Source organism: Amblyomma maculatum, chromosome 6 (assembly GCF_055883805.1).
Source record: "Amblyomma maculatum isolate TAMU_Amacu chromosome 6, ASM5588380v1, whole genome shotgun sequence".
Taxonomy (NCBI): domain Eukaryota; kingdom Metazoa; phylum Arthropoda; class Arachnida; order Ixodida; family Ixodidae; genus Amblyomma; species Amblyomma maculatum.
In genome coordinates this window covers 21,186,333-21,208,675 of record NC_139349.1, presented here as the reverse complement: position 1 = coordinate 21,208,675, position 22,343 = coordinate 21,186,333, and the positions used below count along the sequence as shown (strand labels likewise).

The following is a 22,343-nucleotide window of genomic DNA, read 5'->3' as shown; positions in this document are numbered from 1 at the left end:
GGCGAGACCAATGTGTAACCACACCTCTCAATACCGCCAGTGCGATATGGGAAGAACCTCCGAACCTGCAGCCACTCTCGCATAAAAAATAATCTGTTATCAGATAATTGTCTAGTTCACATTGAATATTGATGATGATAGGATAGGATACTGGTTAGCTGCTAGTCATAATTGGCGAATATTTGCCAAATGCGCTCCATCCTATTTTTATTCTTCTGGTTATTTCCCTCTCATGGACAGGATCTACGGGTACTACTTGTCCTAAGTATGCATATTCTCCTACAATTTTCAGTGTTTCTCTACCTATTGTAAACTGCTGTTCCTTCTCTAGGTTGTCACACATTACCCTAGTCTTCTGCATACTAATATACTATACCATACATGGTGGTACATTAAATTTCCAACGTGGCGATGTTTTCCTACATTTAGAATGGAAGAACTCTCAAGGTTGATTGTTTTTAATTAGGATTCTCTTAATGCACCATGGAGACCAACGTGCTATCATTACGGATGAGTGGTATATCTGAATACTGATTTCGTCCACTGATTTGTCATGTACGTCCAGACTTCTGTAACTCCCACAACAGACTTGGCACAAAGCACCATCGGCCAGCTTACTGTCTATCCCGTTATTTTACAAAGATTCCTGCATATAGCGATCGACGCATATCAGATCACAAAAATTGCAATGGTGTGCAATGGTTGCGTGGAACATACATTGCTTTGTGCAACGACACAACGCCCATTACGCTTGGAACTGTCGAAGCGCGTACCTTCTGCCGCTCTCTCAAGGTTGGCTCCAAGCCTGCAGTCACTGTCCCCTTTGTCGATTCTTGCTTAAAATTAAACGTTTTCTTCGAGAAACGTGTTTGGTATTATGTACGTTTCTCACTTTCGCCACGTTTATTCCACATAGCAAGGAGTCCAAGGCTGGCTATTTTAACCTGTACTTACCCGTGCTGTGTGGCTTGTTCACTATAGATGCCAATTTTGGTGGCACACGAAGACGTTTGTTTCCGAGCTGTTTGATCCCCTGCCCTGCTCAAAACAAAAAAAAAAAAGCTGAGGAAAAGTGCGCATATCACCACTACTGTGTTTTCTCCTAATACGTAAGCGTCTTAACTGGTTTTCAAATAAATGAGCGCGCCCCTCTTTTCATGATCGAGCCAAGGGATTTCTCGTTTTATTTATGACGTTAATTCCGCTCCCTTCATGGCGTGTTCACTTACAAAAATTAAGCAAAAGCAATTGACATACAACCACGCTAACGGATGAACTAGTACTAAGCGGATACAGCTACCCTCCGAACGATATAAACAGCCTACCAAATGCAGTGTGTGCACGTATGTTTATATGCTCTCTCTAATAGTGCTACAATACGCGCAATTCATGAAGCAGGAAATGGCGTAGAAGGGCCGACCAGGCCTGTTGCGTGTTCATTACTGTAACTCTTGGCTGTGTACTGGTACAGTTCGTCAATAAATCTGAGCAATTGCTAATATTTTTCATTGTAAATCTATCTGCTGCGGTTATAAAAGAGTGCGCCAATGTGCTTAAAGGGATGTCTTGTTACAACAGATGGAACTAGTTCGATTATACAGGCACAGTTTTTGACCGGTAGATCAACGTGTCACTAGTGACTTAATGCCAGCGACATACTACTGAGGATTCCTTTTGTACCAAGGTACTGTTTTATATTTGTTGGTATAATAATATAGTATGGAGCTGGCCTTATCCAGTGACGTATCGATACTATCATCAGTCGTCACGATCTCGGATAATTGCAATGCAGTACAAAGGCGTCTTCGATTAACCGGCAACTAGCAAGTAACCCTGACCTGAGGACAGCGTTACCACTCCTATCGCTCCTGACCTCCATTTTTTAATTATCCTGCTTCTCTACATTGTCTGTGCGCCTCTTTTTGTAAATACTAGCACTACAAAGTTTAAATGCCTTTCTCATAGCCTGAGTCGTTTTGGAACTTTAAACCCCATAAAATCTAGCCAAACAAGCCAAGCAAGGTGACAAGACGTATCCAAGCCTTGTCACCTGTTTTCAAGTGCCGGATTGAAACATCTTTTTTTTTTTGAAGAATTGAGAGCTTGTCACGACTGTGCACCTTTTGCCATGCTGTCAATTACTTTACACTATTACTAGTCATGGTACGTGTTTCTCTACGGCATTATTATTAGCGCCGTCCAGGCTCTTGGTGCATACAACCTCCACTTCACCAGGCACACGTGAGAGATCAAGATATCCTATTTTGACAGAATCAGACAGGTCCCTTCCTCTTGCCCCAATAGCGATATGAAACCGGCACACGTACAACCTGTAGCTTTCACGGAGATGCCAGACTCCTTTCCAATCGAAGGTCCAAGAGGTGGCTGATGGTTAAAAAATGAGAATGGTTTGATGTTTCTGAACCGAATGTGGAACGAAAGCATTAGCTTCGAGTGATCGGCAGTTCTTCTTCCTCTTCTTCTTCGTCGCCTTCTTCCTCTACTTTTTCTTCGTCTTCTTCATCTTCTTCGTCTTCTTCTTCCGTTTCGTCTTCTTCGCGGCTGTTCAAGGTCATTCGTGACTGAGGCCACGGACTACGCGACGGGCCGAAACCTGGCATAATGTTGCTTTCGCAACAAAGCAGGGGGTATCGACCACCGTTGGCAGGCAGACCCAGATCCTGGCAGTCTCACATGAGAGACCTCCGCAGGGGATCAGGTTCCGGAAAAGACAAAAAAAAAGGTGGTTCATAATCTCTTCCTAGTCACAAGCAGGGAAGGCTGCCCAACGGATGAAGTTGCAGTGTCATGCAGACCCTAAAGAACAGGTGATGAGAGGGCGAAGAGGCCAGACGATTCTCTTCGGATTAGTTCATTCGGTAGCCCTATAGAGCAATCATTAAATATAATATGGTGGTCTGGGTGTTAGCTGAATACAGGTCTACACGTGTCAAGCTTATTTGACAGGCAGCCGATATTTCCTTTATTTTTGAACTGACATCGGTCTTCGGCATAAATATGGAATTCGAGCCTGAGAAATATGAGCACAGACTGCTGCGGTCATATGCGTCTGTAGAGACCTGGCATAACATTTGGCCTATCCCTCTTTTAAGTTGAAACATATTGCAAAATGATGCAGTGAGACCGTCAGGTCCTGGCGACTTTCGATTGTTCAACTCGTTAGTAGCCTTGGTGCCTTGTTTTATGGAAACGAGGAGCTCAAGCTGTAGTTACTCTCACAGTTTAAATGCGGTAACATTGAAAGTTATTCTTAAGCTTCTGTATGTCAGCCATGTGGGCTGAAATACAGTGTCTGTAAAAATCACAAAAAGTTGTCCTCAGGCGAAAACCTTGCTTGCCTAGCGAGAGACGTGAGCTAAGCGACATCAAAGCATCAAGTGATTTCCCGTCAAAATTATTTTGCAAGTGTTCTTTATACATCGTTCAGTATGATGTCGCATCAGTTTGCTTCCAAATAAATGCTTTTGACCCAATTTATCGGGATGTGGTTATAGCTATATAAACTAGACTCTTATTATATTCATGGAATTTTTTATAAATTATTTTCTTGTTTTTTTATATAACCCCGAACAAAGATGGGTATATCAGGTTTCTTTTCTATATAAATATTAAAATAGGGGTCCCGCAAGGTACCATTCTTGGTTCACATCTATTCCTAATCTATATCAATATTCTTCCAATAAATACATCTTTCTTACCACTGATTGCATACTTTATGCAGATGTAGTATACAATTACCTTTGGATATCTTGAAATTCAAGCTCAATTCAAATCTTAATAATATTGTTGCTTGGTACGTCAAAAATGGAGTTCTGATTAACCTTGCTATATCCAAGTCCATACTGTTCAGCACAAAGCTTACTACTGTCTTTACGTTTCTTTCGATCATTTTTTACCCCGTATATACCTCGTAGCAGAAAGTGTCAATGCAAAAGTTGCAGATCGTCACGAAACGCTGCTCTCTTTGTTGTTACTATCAAGTTGCGATCTGCGCGGCCTTTCTTTATTGCCTTATGAAGAAAAAAAAAATGCCCACGAAAAACGAGAAAAACCACGTCATAGGGCAGCAGTTTTATTGCTCCCAGACGACCGGCCAAGTAGCGAATTACGTTTATCTCTGCAACGCAGTTCCGAACGGGGTTTTGCGTTTTAAGGTAGTCTCAGAATAACGGCCTGGGGGGCGAGTTGGTAGTCTCGTTTAGAGAAATCAGCCGAGAACTGTTTACTCGCTCTAGAAAGGGAGCGGGTCCTGCTTAACATGGAAGACTGCAGCTCTGCTACTGATCCATTATCGGGGCACTGTACAAGCAGTGGCGATGACTATACGTTGCTTATTGAGGTAGACGTGGCGTAAACATCTCAATAATTATATATACGCTTCAATCATCAAATGAAGCTCGAGCGCTGACCGAAGGCTAAAAAACAAACAACATCAGCCTTGAGGGATTTCTTCTGGCAGAAAACCTTTATTCCGAACAGAAATTTCCCCCTCATGTTCGGTTCACTCGCTTTTAATACCTACTTGCGACAGTCGCTGGCGCATACCGCTTCGTCACCGCAAAACACCGAACCCCGTCCAGGGCTACGCTACAGAAAAAAAGAAGTTTATTACTTCATCTGTCACCCAAGAGCGTTAAAATTATTGTCATATCACATTGGTGGTTTTGTTTTTCGAGGCTTTCTTCTTCTTTTTTTTTTTTTTTTTTTTTTGAAGACAAATAAATAAAGCGACGGAAACTATAGCTTGAAGGGAAAATTAGCTTTTTTTCGAGCCGAAGTTTTCTTCCTCAGATCACCTTACGAATAATAATTATGTCACCAGCAGAAAAGAATACTGCATGCTAGCATAGCCCACTCTAAACAGGTCTTGGCAGATTTCACGATACCAGCGAGATTTCACGCTTCTTCCTCAGCCCACCATATAAAGCCCCGCTTTAACCAAGCCGTATGAACGTGCCTTAGTGGCCTATAGGGGTAACTTAAATTCCAGGGTCCTAGCAGGCTGATTCTGACAAAACCGTCCCATGTGAAACGAGAGACCTAAGTTGGCAGCTCCTGCCCATCTCTCGCTTTTGTATCACGTGGAGTGGGACGTCACGCGCTGCGCCGTGGCTGCGACCGCGCTACGCCGACCGCTTGAGTTGGTAGCCCAGCTCTCACCCTAGTGTCACTTGGGGTGTGACGTCACAGCGTCACGTGGGTAAGACGTGACTACCGGCCGCGCTACGCTGAAGGCTAGAAACCTAGAGTAGTACGTATTGCTTTCGCCATAATAAACTCAAGTTAAATTAAGTACAGCCCCAAATCGGTGCACTCTTTTAAACCCGCCCAGCGCCTCGCTGCTGAGTGTTTCTCTCTTACATGTCACATTTGGCGCTCATCGCTTTTTTTGTAAAAATGACTGCAAATACTGAGTACGAAACCACTCGTTTTGCTCAAACCGCTTTCATAACTCTTGCTTTCGTTTGGTATGGGCCAGTGGGCTTCGCACATGCGAGCATTCATTAGGGGAGTAGACATGGAGCACGATATAGAAAATCACAGGTACTTACCGAAGCAACATATAGCCTTTCCTAGCCTTCTCAGCCCTCAGCTGTCCATCTTTGTGAACCTTCAGGGAACTACAGCGCTCACTTACAAACAGAAAGGGAGTATAAGCATGTAAATGAAGCATGAAATTTTGGTAGCTCTATCTTATCAGCGCACTGCGTGCCCCACAAGACGCAGAAAACGGAGACATGATTCAGTGCCGTGCAGTCATGCATTTAAGCGGTGTAATATGCGGGGACACGTATACCCAGGCAAGTTCTTGGAAGATTGGGCAGTGGCATAGAAGAAGGTTCAATGCAGTCATTCCTCTAGTCACCGCTTCGCTGCATTCCAAGTCGAGCAGTGGTATTTCCTACCTGCTTCAAGAGCCCGAACGTACTTGGCAACACGTCTCGGTCAATTGTTTTACCTGTATTGCTAAAGAATCTCAGAGCCTCAATACATTTTTTTTTTTTACCTTTCAGCGGATAAATAGCACTTTTTACTTGCATAATAAAAAATGTACAAAAAAAACGCAACGTCGTGCACTGAACAGCTCTAAAATCAATGCTGGCGTTTATACGTCGCTACTTCAAGTACTACTTCTCGAAAGAGAGGTCAAAGAAAAATTTAAGCCTTGCGTAAGCATCCCCGAGTGTTGACGTTACAGCATGCTAAGTTATGGTCCTATTTAACAGTGCTAATAAGCAGCACTAATTAGTAATTCAAAATAGTAGAGTAATTATGATTGCTTTTGTATAGCCAGACAAATTAGCGGTCTTAATTTCATCTAAGTGTTCACGCAGTTCATTGTACGGTTTCTGCCCACTCTAAGATGCACGTCGGTGGCATAATGCATCTATAAGCTATCACGGAACGAAACCTTCTCAGTGGTGTTTAGGTAGCGCAAGTGACATGGGACAGAAAGGGCGTCATTTCGATTCCCTTTCAAACACTTTCTCTTTTCCGCTAGAGTGTTTTTGTTCCTTGGAGGCACTTAGTAAAATACATGGAGGAAGAAAAGCTTAGGAGACGCCCTCGCTATCTGAGCTGCATAACAAGAAATGTGGCGGACGTTGCGTGCTTTCGCAAGGCCAACTGACTTTCCTTGATCACACGTCATCTGCATCCCCGTCGTCGTGTGCATTAGTTGGAAATCTGTATTGATGGGCATTCGTGGCGTTCCGCGGATAACGCAAAGTTTTGAAATCCTACAGTTAGCGTTGGTTTTCAGTGTTGCGCATTTAGTTCATTCAGCATGACTTTGTAAGAAGCTTTGGCAGTCCTCGACAGCTGGCGGCGGCTCGGCGCAAAGTCAGATCGTCCGCTCACAATGGCACCAGTGGCGCATGCGCGAATCTGCTGAGACGTTGGTTGGTTGGTTGGTTGGTTGGTTGGTTGGTTCATAGGAAGGGAAAGGCGCAGTATCTGTCACACTTGCTCTGTGGACACCTGAACCGCACCGTAAGGGAAGGGATGAAGGTGGGAGTGAAAGTGGATAGAGAGAAAGGGGGGTCGTAGTGGAGGGCTACGAAGTAATTTCGACCACCTGGGGATCTTTAACGTGCGCTGACATCGCACAGCACACGGACGCCACTTCGTTTCGCCTCCATCGAAACGCAGCCGTGTGCGTGAAAAACTGGCGAGCGGAATCCTCACATCCTACTTTAAAAAAATATGTCGTAGAGGCGTCCCTTAGATTCTTTCCTTCCGGAGTTCCCGGGTTCGAACCCGACCTCGGCGGCTGCGATTCGATGGAGGCGAAACGAAGTGGCGTCCGTGTGCTGTGCGATGTCAGCGAACGTTAAAGATCCCCAGGTGGTCGAAATTACTCCTTAGCCCTCCACTACGGCTCCCCTTTCTCTCTTTTCACTTTCACTCCCACCTTCCTCCCTTCCCTTATGGCGCGGTTCAGGTGTCCACAAAGCAATTGTGACAGATACTGCGCCTTTCCCTTCCTGCGAACCAACCAACCAACCTCCACGGCAGAGGTTGTTTGATAATGCCACAACCTGTTAGATCATTGCTCTGTCGACCAATTAAAGAATTTATGTGTCCGCAGTCTCCTCATCAGCACTGCGTTTAATACTTACCGGAACTTTTCAACCTATTCGGCTATTAGAAATTGCTGATATCGACTGTGCCATCAAACAGGGCTTCAATAACCACCCGTGAAGTTTCAACTAGGCTTAGCTGGTGTTCCAAATAAGACGTAGCGGTTGGGCGACGCAAGATACCGTAGCCTAAAATGAAGGTAGAAACGAGGAACTAGCGCAATATCTCTATGTGCGCACAATATTAACCACTAACAGAACCTAACTAGAGAGTAAAACACGCGAGGCTAAAACGAGCAACTGGATTTCGAGAGATAATGAACCTCTGAATGTTCGATCCTTAGGATTGCTGAATCAAAATTTTGTTTTGTACGCTATCATGCTAGAGGTAATTAATGTTCCCTGACGCACTTACCATATCTAATTGAAAGCGTGCCGAAAGATTTCAATATCTCATAGGTAGTCGACTTCATTTATTTAAGTGAGACAAGACTTTTTAAGGCAGCGCGTACTTTCATATTGGCACCATCCATCCATTGTAGTCGTTCTCCTGGAAACACGAAAATACGGCATGCGCGCCGTCTCGCCTGAAAAAGCTGAAGTGTCTGGCAAGCGCTCCGCTTTTGGACTGCTACCGACGTCCGCTGTCATCTCCTTGCAGTTCTGCTACTCAGACGTACCCAACTATGTCTGACGTAGTGAATCAGGCGTGACAATATTTTCGCTGCGTCCTAAGATTACTTGGAGGGCTGGGAGACATAAACACTGGCGGGACAAGACTGCCATGGCATTCTCAATTCGTCCCTTCTTTTTAAGTTGCCCTTAATTGTGGGTCGAAAAACATCTCTCACATAAGTAAGTCTAGACAACGTACAAAATATGTTTGCATCACGCAGGATGAGCTGAAAAACATGACCAACACCAGCGTATTTTTTGCACGCGGAGAGGAAGTGTCTCAAGAAAATTAATGCCTTGACTCAGTGTCTCTTGTGAAGAGCAGTGTGCGGCATTTAGTCGGCGCGCTACAGGCAATGTCACCACGTTGTGAATGAAGGTGGGGCAATAGTTCCAGGCGGTACATACATCTCATTGCTGCAGCAATAGGAATAAAAAAAACTAATCAAATATGCGATACAGCTTGATGTGTCTCTGTACATTGAGAGAGGTAGGAAAGAAAACAAACTGTCCTTGGAACCTCAGAGGAAAAACGGCGCAGTCGGTCGTTTCACTACCCTTATAGCCTTCGCCTGCTTCCTCTCAGGCTCGTATGTGCTTAAGTACGCAGCGAGAAAGCGTAGCGACGCGTTCCCAGCCGACATCATTCTCCATTCCTTTTTGGTTCGCTAGGAATGAGCCTTACAAAACAGCCACTCCTGCACTTTGCAGTTACAGCCACTTGTCGCCCTGCCTTCATAGTGTCTTCACAAAGGACAGAAGATCAGCGCAAACGACATGTGGTCAGCGTCTTGCCTACTCGCTTTTACCTCGGCCGTGTGCTGGTTCCAAGGTAGTGTGTCATGCAACGCGCCAACTGTCCAGACCGATTCCGGGCTCGTGGTCGGAAAGCGCCTGCAAGTCACCGACAGAGAGGTGGACGCCTTCTACGCTATACCGTATGCGAGACCACCAATCGGCAGTCTGAGGTTCCAAAAGCCGCAAGCAATTAAGGCTTGGAGCGGTGTTTACAACGCGACCACGAAGACGACCGCATGCTGGCAAACGAATTTCGCGGTGATTAAGAACATTACCCTCAGTTACCCACCATCAACCGAGGATTGCCTGTACCTGAACGTGTGGCGGCCATCGGGGATCTGCGAGGGCCAGGTGTCCTGCACCGGTACAAACCTCTCCGTGGTTGTGTTTATATATGGTGGTGCGTTTCAGTGGGGAGACTCCGGTCTCTTCATCTACGACGCCGCCAACTTCGTGGCTCTTTCCGACGTCGTATACGTTACCTTCAACCACAGACTCGGCGTTCTGGGGTTCTTCCCGTCAGCACCAGACGGCAGCTCTGGCAATATAGGCTTTTATGATCAGCTCTCGGCTCTCAAGTGGGTCAACCGTAACATCGCAAACTTCGGAGGCAACCCCGACGACGTGACACTGGTCGGGCAGAGCTCAGGTGCCATGGCCGTCGGCCTTCACTGTGTCTCAACCAGCAGCCGAGGTCTCTTTAGAAGAGCCATCCTTCAAAGCGGCACTCCAATCACGTTAATTATAGGGTCGGCATTTTCCAGTTCAATAGTGTTTCGCGAGCATGCCACCAAGCTGGGCTGCTACGACCCCGACGAAAAGATGAGAAGGACGGTACCCGAAATCTTGCAATGTCTGCGTCGGTTTAATGCTCACGATATCTACAGCGTCATTGACGCCAAGTCTTTACAGAGCCAACTATTTGTGCCGCACGGTGGTGACGAATTCGTCCCTGATAATCTATTCTCGGCGGCGAGCTGGAGGAAATTTCATATCGATGAAATACTAGTGGGAACAAACTCTGAAGAAGGCACATTGTTCATCGATATCATTCGCAACGCCGCCCCAGATTTTGACAACTTGCTCACCGAAGACTATAGGCGGGGACTAACCATAGCCCTCTACCTAGTTTTTGAGATTCCTGTGGACAAAGCTGAAATTATCGTAGAAAGATACTTCGGCGGACTTGAAGTACAACATGACCCAGAGAGCGTAATAAGGACAATCGGCGCTGTGCTCGGAGATGTGCTTTTTAATTGTCCCGCACATTTCTTTGCGACAAGTGCGGCAAAGGAAGGCGTCACCACCTATATGTACAGATTCAGCCACCGGCCTTCTTACAGCGCGTGGCCTAAACACTACGGGCCCACGCACGTAGAGGAGATTCCATTCACGCTTGGGTCTCTACCATTCTTTTCAGATGAAAGTAGACTCACGCCTCCAGTCACTGCTGAGACAGTAAAATTCATAAAGTCCATCCAGTTCACACCTGAAGAGCATACGTTCATGAAGCAAGTCGTCGGTGCCTGGTCATCCTTCATCAAGAAAGGGTGGGCAAACAGTTCGCTTTGCAAATCGTGCTAATCTGTGCTCTGTCTTTCATGCTTCATCTTCAATTGCATTCGCTTAAGGTTATGCCTTTTGTATACAATCTGGTCAGTTTCAACGGATGGTGCTCCGTAATCAGGATTCACAAACACAATTCAAGGCGCACAAGCACAGGATATACAGCCAGACCGCTTGCACGTGCCACACTACTTCGCTGAGAAAAGAAAAAAAGATTATTAAGAAGACCACCTGTACTTGATGTACAGTCATCAAAATCTAACAAGCTGCATGATTCTACACAATTTACTGACATGTCATGCATAATTCTTGCATTTGGATGTTAACAATCGTAGCTCTCATGAGTGAGAATGTCAGCAATGCCTGACGCAATATCACGAGGTGATCTTACTTAGCGGGAAAGTCAAACACGAATACAGCTGGTAATTGAATAATTTCGGATTCCCCCGCTATAAAATAATTGCTGGCATCTGCATCAAGCACCAGTGCACACACGTTTCTTGGTGAGAAATGTCACTTTCTGCCTTTTGCCACATTTGGAAAACGCAGCGTGGGCCGCAAGCAATATGCTCAAAACAGGGCAAGGTGGTCTTCCTTTAGTGGCGCTCAACTTCCTCCCTATTTACACTCGTTTCACGACAGCCATTCATGAATCGCGTTTTATACACGCAGGGCGTGTTCAAAAGGTAGGGAAAGTGTTCGGGCTTCTCTTCTGAAAGCCTTCTTTTCATCAGGGCAGCTTACTGCAGATACAGTCGTGCGTTACCTAACGTAGCTTGTTCGTTATATTTGCGAATACTCTGAATGCATGGCAGAAGTCCGTTGACAACCGCGGGTGACCTCCAGGGTGACGGATAATGAACATGGTCCTTCGTCAGCGCGAGACAGCATAGCAGAAGATTATTGCATTGAACAAGCGCTAAAAACTTCTCATGGGCGATATTTACTGCCTCAGTGTATCAGACGGCTATGTTATGAAGCGATGGAGAAAGGTTTGCTGATTTTATGACGCCCAGGTGTCAGCGATGATGTATTCCTTGCGTTCAGAAAGTATACGAAGCAGGATTTCTCACTCAGAAACCCGTTACCATCAGGTGCCGGATCCTTGTCGGTTTCAGTGCTGGGCCGCTCGGCAGTGCAACAGGAAGTGGTGAACGTTGGCTTCAATATTTTATAATTTGCATATCGCTACCGCTAGATGTGTGTCGGCGGGTACTTGTTGGCTTCAGTACAAAAATTTATTGGATGGAAAACTATTTTATTAAGAAAAACCAGTTAAGTGGCGGTTTAGCTGGGCTGGGTATATATATATATACATGCAAAAACAGTATTTAGTACTCGTTTAGCTGAGTAATGCTTCGGTAAATTTCCTGAGGTAGTGTGTGTTGCAGCTAGGGCAATCGTACCTCTTCCGCAGCCAGTGTGTCTTGGCTGGGTACACGGCTTCGCATGTCCAGCTAGGTATTTAATTTGTGTTTGAGGCTTTTGGCTAGGATCCAGGAGGCCTAATAGAATCCTTTAGGGGACCTTTTTCAGAAGAGGTGAAGACGATGACATCTGATTTTAAGCTTGAAGGACTACCAGCTTAGCACGTGAAGAATCCGGCTGCCGACCTGGCAGACTGGTCTAACGTAATGGCCAGCGCAACTTATCTCTTATCCTCAGCCTTAGTTTGAATCCCACTAACAGCGTTTTTAGATTCATTGCTCAAAGTAGTGTTCATAGCCACTTCGGCGAAGTACAACAGTTTGTATAGTAATACTTCTTCTGCATTAAACCAAATATATGCATATATACGACAAATCGAGAACGATATGTTAGAGTATATATAGTGTTTAACCCAATACATGTTCACATTATTACATGTGCAGTGTTGCATTAAAAGATACTGCGGCGTAATCAGCATTGCTTTTGCCACATCGTAACGCATTTGTCGTGTGCTTTATTTCTAGAAAACTCCAGATCCCTACTACGAACGAGACGTGGCCCAAGTATTCCGCAGAGCATCCCGAGTTGATTCAAATGAAACCAAACAGTTTCAAACGAGCAAAGTTCAGCGAGCCCTGCGACCTCTTCAAGCCTTTCCTGTTGAGAGAGTGAATTGAGACAGGTGCGCAACCTAGTCACATCACCGGGTCAATGCATTTGTTCCAGGCATTAATGAGTACTTCACTTGCCTCTGCAAGCGAAACTGCAGTACGTGTCACTATATACTAAAATTATTGCAACAAACGTCACTATTCCACTACTCTCAGATTACGAGCATGAAAAAAACCTCTGTTGCAGTCGATGTGGATGGATATCCCTGGATTGATGGTCTAATCACGTACGCAAGAGCCATTGTCCTCTAGGCCCGAAGTTAGATTTACTGATACAAACTGTGCAACGCGCCCACCCAGTGATCACGATTCCTGAGCTCTTGCTCTTCAGATGGGAGCTTTTTAGGGCATACCCAGAGGACACGTGATATGTCGGCTCTAAGGCTGCATTTCTTGTCAAAGGATTTAAGGGAGGGGGCGAGGGGGAACTTGTAGCCGGGTACATGGCTGCATACATGAGTGCAGGCTTCGGTGTTTGGACTTCCTTTGATATTGCTTCCCGCGTTTTGCTAAGGGATTTACTCCCCGGTGGATATTTTGTGTATTCTAAGCGGCGGCAGTTTGCACGTTATTTGTAGGTACGTATCTATGAGGTGGCCTAATAGCATCGTCTTATGAGGGTCTGATGTCCAGCTGTCCGGGCGGTATGGTCACTATAATGTAAATGTTATTGATCCCACCCAGGCACAAAGTGTGCCATGGAAACGAAAGGAGGGGGGAGGGGGGGGGGGAGGGAATCGTCTACAGGATGAACATTGAGTCGGGGGTTCAACTCTAGCGAGGTTGCGGATCACTGATGCATTTTCTGGTGGTCGACGATTTTGGGTAAATTGAGGGTAGCCTCCCAAGCCTCTTCCCACGCGGCGGCACGGATCATGCCTGTGGCAAGTGGTGCCCCATGTGGTCTTCCATAGCTATCTATACCAGGTGTTTGATTTCTAGAAGGTCGAAATTAAAAAATAATAACTGACTTTATATTAATTTTAGCCTTGGGGCTATATTGGGGGCTACCGTGGGCACTAAGCAAGAGGCAGGAGACTTTAATTAGTTTTCTAGTTAACTAACTACGTTTTTTCTTAATTTTTATTTTGCGATGTATTCTGTAATTTCAGAATTGGAGCTCATCCTCGAAATAGTACAGCCAATGAAAATATTTTATTAAAGAAAATTATAGCGCGAGTTACATCGCCCACAAATGTCACCCAGATAAGCGGCTTCACAGCGTAATACAGCATCAGCGGTGCCTATGGCGTAGATAGCTCAGCGATTATGCGTTTTGAGGATGGAATGCAAGCGCAATGACCGCACGCATTGGGCACTGACGCGGCGGCTATCATTGAGACCACGGTCAAAATGAAATTGACAATGGACCACCGCACGTCCATCAGGCTCTCAAGTCATGCCAGCACAATGACGACATCTCTGGGCGATCTACGTCACAAGCGCTATGTTGCTGCGAAAAGCTGCCTACAAGGCTGACATCTGTGTGGGCTTGGTAACCCGTGCTAGATTTTGTTTTAAAATAAACGCTGTTTTCGTGACCACACTGTATGAAGGACGAGCTCCAATTTTGGGGGCTACAACATAGTCCCCAAAAACTAAAATTAAGAAAGTTAACTTTTCTAAAGAAACTAAACAAAAGCAGTATATTTTGGATATGGTTCAGTGAATGTTTTCTGTTGCGCGTATGCCACCAAATACCGCCTGTGTGCTCTGTAAATAGCGTCCTTTGTCATTTTCTTGCTCCTGACAGCAGACTTATGTTTAAATAAAATCGCCAGTGAAACAATTAACAGAGTGTGAACGGCTTCTATTATTTTTGCGCAAATGCCACTCGACCTTGTTCCAAAACTCTGTCTTTCAGCAGAACGTCAGTATATAGCCTATAAAAACTGCGCAGTGCTTTTACTCTTCAGTTTAGAAATAAAGAAAAACTATATAACCCAACCACATTTTTTCAACAGGTACAAAGCATCGCTAAGTATAAATATGGGTAGGACCACATACTTCCATGTTGCCTTCAACCAAGATGGTGTTCTACGTTTAGTGCGACTCGCTATATAGACGTTTGCACGGCTTCGCGTATTTTTGCCTTCAGAATGCACAAATGCTGCAGCCAAACCTGCTCCAGCGGGCGGTAAAATATTTCAAGGGGTGATGCTCAGGCTGTAGGGTTCAGTGCCATGAAAGAACATAACGATGAAACATTACGTCTCTAAACAGCACACACAAAAAGTATGGACACTTAAGCTCCGAATTTAAGAGTATTACGCGATAGAGTAGGCTACCAGCCCCCATATAAAGCCTCGCTTTAACCAAGCTGTATGGACGTGCCTGCGTCGCTTAGGAATAACGTGAACTTAAGGCTGCAGCAGGCCTGCCAGCGCCATGCTCGCGATTGTTGCGCACACGACGATACCCGACTTTAGTTAGCAAAGTGAAGCTATCGCTTCAAATGACCGGGTCAAGAAAGCGCTAATCAAAACAGCACACCGGAAGAAACAGTACATGACAAAAACGGCCTTGCAACAGATAAGCATTGGGAAAAATCTTGGACACCTCTTAAATTTCCCCTTAAGAGTGGAACACAATAGCGGCATCTCTACGGTACTCATAAACAAATTACAATTGACAACATAATACGCCCCTGCAGTGCTCATAAACGTGTTAGTCCAGCACACGGTGTTTGATTTAACGTGGTCCAGCACACCCCCAGAGCAGCATACCATTATTAGACCGGCATTCGCCCAATGTTGGAAAACGGTGGCTTCGATTCAGGCCTACACTAGCTCCATGAAACATTAATACTTTTTTCTTAGATTGGACCATCATTTATGCTATGACTGGTTCTGCGTTTAGCCAATATGGCACTATCAATATGAGAATACTATTGGCTTTTCCATTCATAGCCCAATTATGGCCCCCTCCATACTTGATTGACATTTCGAAGGTTTTCAAAACAGTGACATTCCCTACACTGTCTTATCACTGGCTTTTCCATTCATATCACATGATAAACTTGCGCATGTCACAGGAACTGCGAAGCCTTGCTTCAGTTTATTCTACATTGCTATGAGACTGAATTTTCCCATTTCAGAGCGGCGCACGAGTGGCGAGGAGGGGGCACGCAAGTAAACTTCCACTCACTGGTACCCTGTCATTTCATAATAACGTCTTCACTAGGTCTTTCCTTAGCAATCTCTGACCTGAAAGCCTTTTTTGCCAATATGCAAACATAATGGCATTGTCATATCATACGGTCAGGTTTGCACAGTATGTGGAAACGCCGAACGGCTGTTCACCACGCTGATATTGATGCCCGACCTATCCGAGAGTATCTTGAGGATTCCATCCTACAGATAAATGACGTTTAGACAACTCAATCATTTGGTCTGAGTGTAAGGATGTATTGAAAAAGTGCTTAATTTGAATTTCTTATAATTAAATGTATAGCAGGTAAGCCGGCTCAATTTCGAAAAATTGTCCGGCCTGCAGTTTTTGTGAGACAAGGGAAATAAAGACGAAGGTCTTTGTGGTCATTGTGTAGCGCGGCCGGTGGGAACGCAGGGGGCCTGGTTTCAATCTGGAACACCGGGCATTGTGTCCTTTGCTTTTAGGACTATTTCTATTTTCTTTTCTTGAAGTATTATTTCTGACGAACATCATCGAAAACCACGACGGAGGTTTAGAGCAACGAGCTCCTTAATGCTATCGCGTAAAAATAGGTCGGCGAAAAAATAGCGCCGCCCTGTACGTGTATAGGGTCTATACTGTAGCAGAACAACGCCTTAAGCAGTCGTAGTTTGCTTCGTTTATTGACTTTTTTTTTTCAAGCAGAGTCTGTATTATGGGAGAAATGAAGTTGGCAAGGGCATCTGCTTCCTTTCATATTTTTTTTCGACCGAACCCCTCCTCCCCCAAGGAAAAGTATTGGCAATTATCAATGTGTTATTAATATTATGATTGTGGCTGGGAGATAATTGTTTAGAAGGTAGAAGCTTTCTATTCTTCTTTATAATCCATTATGCAACATACAATTCTCGTTTTAGACCGCGACAAAATTTGTAGGTGAGTGTAAGAAGTAAGCATATCCATTTTCCGCTTTACAAAAACACAAAAATGATTTCTTGAAGACTATTTAAGCTATTTAGAACGAAAATTCTTTTTGTTAAGCTCTGTAATACCTGCACTTGAAAGAGGCATTGCAGACATCACATTTTTACTTTCCATCTCTTAGAGTAGCTAATACGTATTTCTCGCACTACCGCCTCGAGAAATTTCATTCCGCATAGCACACTGGTTTCCCAAACAGAGCAACTTGTGCTGCGATTAATTTATATGACCGCGCCATGCCTAGCATGTCCTTCGCTAATGTCCCTGTCCGGTACGGGCTTCTACTTAAATATGCGCTCATCTCTTCCCATAGCACCATCACTTCGCACGTAGCGTGCAATGCAATCGGTAGTAAGCAGGCACGCTCACTCGAGTACCACGCTTCCCGATCACACCACCGGGAAGATCTGGATATCGCAGAGCGGCATCGCGGCGCCTTCTTCGCGTCTCCGCAGAATTGCCACGCATTGGAGTGCCACATACGTGGTTGAATGCTAATTTGACTCAAGAGCATTTTTATTCAGTTCAATATCTCTTTCCTTGGCTGTCCAACGGAAGTCTAATCATTTGTATGATATTCCGACCACTCCGACAGCAGGAAAAGATTTTTACAAATAATTTGATCTCACGGGCATGCCAGACCTCCAGAGGTTCAGCGCAGAAAGAGTGCTTTACGCGGTAGCTGCCCTTGCACGCCTGGCTCGCGAGGCGACGGGATCTAGCACGATCCCGGTCTTGGCACGCGGACCACAAAAGACCCGGCATTTGCCATCTACGCTTGCACATCCCCTTTTTCTTTTAACGCGTAAGCATTAAATGGCTATGTTTGAGGAGTTGGCCACCAGAACTTTGTCGGCAGGATTGCGTCGAAGTAAAGGGCGGTAGGGAAATGCGAATGGTTTTAGTTGATAGAGGATGAAAAACATCGCCGGGGACAAAGCTTGGTGCATTTGGAGTTATTAGTTAATAACTTAGAACCAATTAAGTCAATGGGACGTCAAAATAGCCAGCCGCAGTAATGGTGACGTTCAAAGGAGCCACAAGGTACCTCACTTCCGGTCACGTGACCTATGAGGACGTAGCAAATTGACGTAGTCATCAAGATACTTTGCTGGGCGAGTTGGTAAACATCCATTGTTAATTTAAATAGCGCTATGGCTTCCTTGTACCTTGTCATGTGTCTTCCTGTTCGCGCTGTTTAAATTAACAATGGAAGTGACTTAGTTATGTCGACGTCGGGATGTGACGTAAATGTGTGACGTCGCAAAACGGGAAGTGGACGTATTTCGACATGGATAGGCCGAATAAACAAGTGAAAGGGATCAGAAACTATGTAAAATGTCGTTTAATCAAGGGAGAAGGAAAAAAAAGACTACCGCGAGCACCGCATAATCTGCAGTAGAGCAATGCAAAAGCCTGGGAGTTGCTACTGCACACAGTACATCGCGCACACCTTGAGGAACACAATCATCGTTCAACAGAACGCTGATTATGTTCCACAAGTTGAGCGCGATCAAACTTCACCAGCGTTCTGTAGTTAGTTTACGAGAAAGAAAGGGCGCATTATGTGTCAGTCGCCGAATCTTGCTGACACATCTCGCGGACAAATCTCGCCATCGCGAGATTTTCACCGTGGGCCTAAGAAGGCTTTCGCCTTGAAAACATAAAAAAACAGGTGCAGCTTGCTACGCAATTCGTCAACGACGCAGCTGCTATCACAAATTTCGTAGTGGGAAATGCCTACAAGAGGCGTGAAGATTCTGTCATGCTTCAAAAAACTTTTCTTTTTCTTTTTTGTTTCTTAAAGCTTTCCTCTCTCTATTCCTCTTTATCATTACAGAATAATAACACTTAGAAGAAGATAAAGCGTAGGCAAAACGTTTGCTAGAGCGCTCAACGTTTATCTTGTAACCTGTCTACTCTTCTATAAGAGACGGTGAACGAATTTTCCTTCGTGATACAAACAAAAATTAGTGGCGACGATTAATAATAGCAATATTCTAGCGTTAGGTCTTGATTGCAACTGGTTTCCCTTGGTTTCCCGCTTACAATTGTTTAAGCTGCTTAGCCGTCTGATGGCTGTCGAAATTGAACAGCTGCTTTTCTCTGACTGCCTCATCTCTCCTAACAGATTTTAAGTTTCTTGGTTCTGAAAACCTCGACTGGCTGGGATGCAGTGATGGCATGAGTGATGAATTGTTCCTGTATGTCAACAGCGCGAAGTATGTATCTGCTGAATTTTCTATCAATCTTGCAATGGTATGAACTGTACGTTCTGCTGCACTATTAGATCGTGGATATCTGGGCCTTGATTTTACAGGTGTGAACTTGTAGGCATTTTCAAAGTCCTTGAATTATTTTGACAACCGGCTCTCCGGGCTCGTGTTGCCTGCTGTGGATACGGGCGCTTTCGTACACAGCATTCTTTGTTGCCACGAGGTAAGCAGAGAAGTTTAATTCGAAGGCCTTTCTGCTCATAGAACGAAATTCTGTGCGTAAGAGTTCTGCGCCGGATCAGTACATCAAATTTGTGCGCTGATGTGTCATTTGCAAATAACGGGTATAAGAGGAAGGAAACTAGGAATGAAAACGATTGATGATGATTGGTAGAATAGTAGTTATACAATAGATATCAATACAGTTAATGAATAATGATAATTACTAATAAAGTTATCATAAAATGACTAAATGTCCCTACGGAGCAACCAATATGGCAATGACGACTTGTAATGATTGCAACTGACTGGAAATGAATAAACATGCGTAGACATGATTGGTAATGACTAAAATGACTAGGCATTAACTCAGCATGACTTATCATGACTACGGAACGACCAATATGTCAAACGACGACTTACAATGATGATAATATAAAAAGCGACGAGGAAAACGATGAGAGGCAAATGATAGGCGAGGAAGGATAGGCTTTCGTCGTTCTCCTCTTAGAGACATCTAAGAGACCCTCTATTTTAGCTGGTCTCGTAGACTTTCGATTTGTCTTCCGAGGAACCAAACATTTAAAATATTTCCCTGGCTTACCTGAACATTACATACAGCAGCCTCCGTACATGAAGTTCTAACTCTTCGTACAGACCGGCGGCCTGTAGGTAGCTGTGAGCTACTAAACTCAGTCAGGCCACACCGACGTCCGATTAAGTTGACGTTCCCCGGCGGCCGGAAGGCAGGGTAGAGACGTGAGGCTGCCCATCGCACAATCCGCCCTCAGTCGAGCCCCGCGACAATGCTTCTGAGACACGTGGAAGGCAAACTCGTTAGCTCTTCTGACATCATGTCGTCTCAAGGGGCAAGTTCCACTGAAAAGCAGACCCAGACAGGCCAGTTAACACAAGTTACACCGGTAGCGAAGGCTCCATAGACACCCATAAGTTCAAACGATGTCGGCTAATGGGCACTTCAGCGAACCCTCAAAATTTGGGGGCCAACTAAACTAAGTGACGTTGAATGACGTCGTCTATACGTACAACATTGGCGCGAATTATAGTGTCATTCTTCTGGATGTACCCTGCTATATTTTCGGGGCAGTCGTTTTGAAGGGCGCTTGCCAACCTTTGCCATTCTACTGAGCTCTAATCCTACTGTTTGAGCGCAGTTGACCATCAAACCCAGCTACTAGAATATGTCACAGGAAGAGAGCAAACCAGCACCACTTTCGAAGAGATACGCTCAGCATACTTGTACAGCATGACCTGTAAAGCGCTGGCGTAACAGAACAATCCTGAACAGAATTTCGAACAAATATAGCTCGACAATATCCGTTCTCTATTATATCAAGCCCACAAATACAGAGGTAAAGCAGATAAAGCATACCAGCAAAATGTAGTACAACAAAGCCAGCACTGACCAACTAATGTAAGTTACCATGTCGCACACATGAGACAGACTACACATGGAGATGGGAGGTCACGTGTGAAAGTCTTCAGGAAGATAGCGTAGGTGGCAACGACCGTATAGAGTCCTCGCTGTTGGAGGCGCGTCAGTCCTTCGAATGCCGCGAGCTCAGTTTTATAGGCACCAATTTAAGTGCTTTGAAAGAAGCGAAACCGTGACAACGATGCAACAAGACTTAGCGCTGACCTCGCGTAAAACGAGAAAACAAAGGACTTACAAAACTGGGAAGCAGCATACCTAATAGCACTGAGAAGCAACTTGCATGCAAGACGAAAACTTTGCAACCGGCACACCTTTACAAAAGCGGGCAAACTTCTTATCAACACTGGAAGCACGACCGCAGACAGCGCGACATCAGCAATAAGAAACTGTTTCGTTGTATCATGCGGCGCCTTCGCAAGCACCTAGTTCTGCAGTCTCACCAATGCCGATGCAACATTAAAAGGCGATTCAACAAGAGTGTTGTAAAATAAAAAAGAAAATGAAGTGTTTTATTAAAATAGCTTGTCTCTTTCATAAAACAAGGTTAAACATATTTATTAGCTTGTGTTGGTGCATAGCTTTTCAATTTCTAATTTTATATTTCCTTTATTTGATTGCTTGGCCCCCCGACCTGTGGTTGTGCTGCTTTAGCTCTAAACCGTTTTTTGGCCCAGTCTTCGCCGCCAGTTTCATTCCGCCATGGTAAAGTCACTGTGTCTATTTACAGCCTTCTTTATCACCGCACGCAGAGATAAGCTTTCCACGTGCGCCGCATCATCACAGTTGGTTGCACATGACCGTGGAGCAGTAATCAGGGGCCGAATTACGGACTCCGCTCACAAGTTTGTGAGCGTGACGTCAAAATTACGAAGCTGTGACGCAGCCTTGAGACGTCAATCGTGACGAGTATGCGAAATCGTCCAATTACCAGCGACTTTTAGCGTGGCTCCGCCCTAGTAGTCCCGAATCCTCGGCAAACGTTGATGCCACAGTGTGGCACAAAACTGACCAGGGACCGTCTCCTAACTTTTTCTAACACGACGCAACTAATACGCAATAAATTAAACAAACAAAGGTTTATTTTGGCAAGATACTATTTTTAGTATTGATTAACATTGAGCTCAAGTTGAAGCGTTCTTAGTTGTGTAGTTATACTTGCTATTAGGTAACTTTTGTTGCCGCGAGGGTGCGCGGGCGGCGTCATGGCGTGCACATGGCGGCCTGCAAGCAAACAGCTGATTCCCCGAGAAGGTGCTGCTTTTTTTAGCGTCGTCGGTAATCGAAGTGCCGTGCAAGTGCCGTGAGCATGCTGAAAATCTAATAGAATGCAGTCGAAGTTCAGGGCCTGCAGCGATAAAATTTCATGGAGCGCTTGACACGGAAATGGACAAAGACAACTTGCGAAGGTGTTTTCGGTCGGCGCCTACTAGTATCGATGAGAAAAGTGCTTAAAGTGCAACGTGCAGGCTCCGTGGTTCTATTTGTTTCTCTTTAGGAAATGCAAGACGACTGTGAAGCATGTAGTGTAGGCCAAAATGAAGCTCTGTCCTTGCATTATCATCTGTTTGTATGTAGCTGGATAGTTTAGGAAAGAACA

At 44.9% G+C, this 22,343-nt stretch overlaps 1 protein-coding gene across 1 annotated transcript; it reads left to right on the top strand.

The window, feature by feature from the left end:
• The first annotated feature begins 9,056 nt into the window (after nt 1–9,056).
• On the top strand, nt 9,057–12,743 carry LOC146185222 (acetylcholinesterase-1-like). The gene is made up of 2 exons (XM_084607774.1): nt 9,057–10,627; nt 12,596–12,743. The coding sequence occupies exons 1-2, from the start codon at nt 9,057–9,059 to the stop codon at nt 12,741–12,743; spliced, it is 1,719 nt and encodes a 572-aa protein (XP_084463900.1).
• Nucleotides 12,744–22,343: the final 9,600 nt, after the last annotated feature.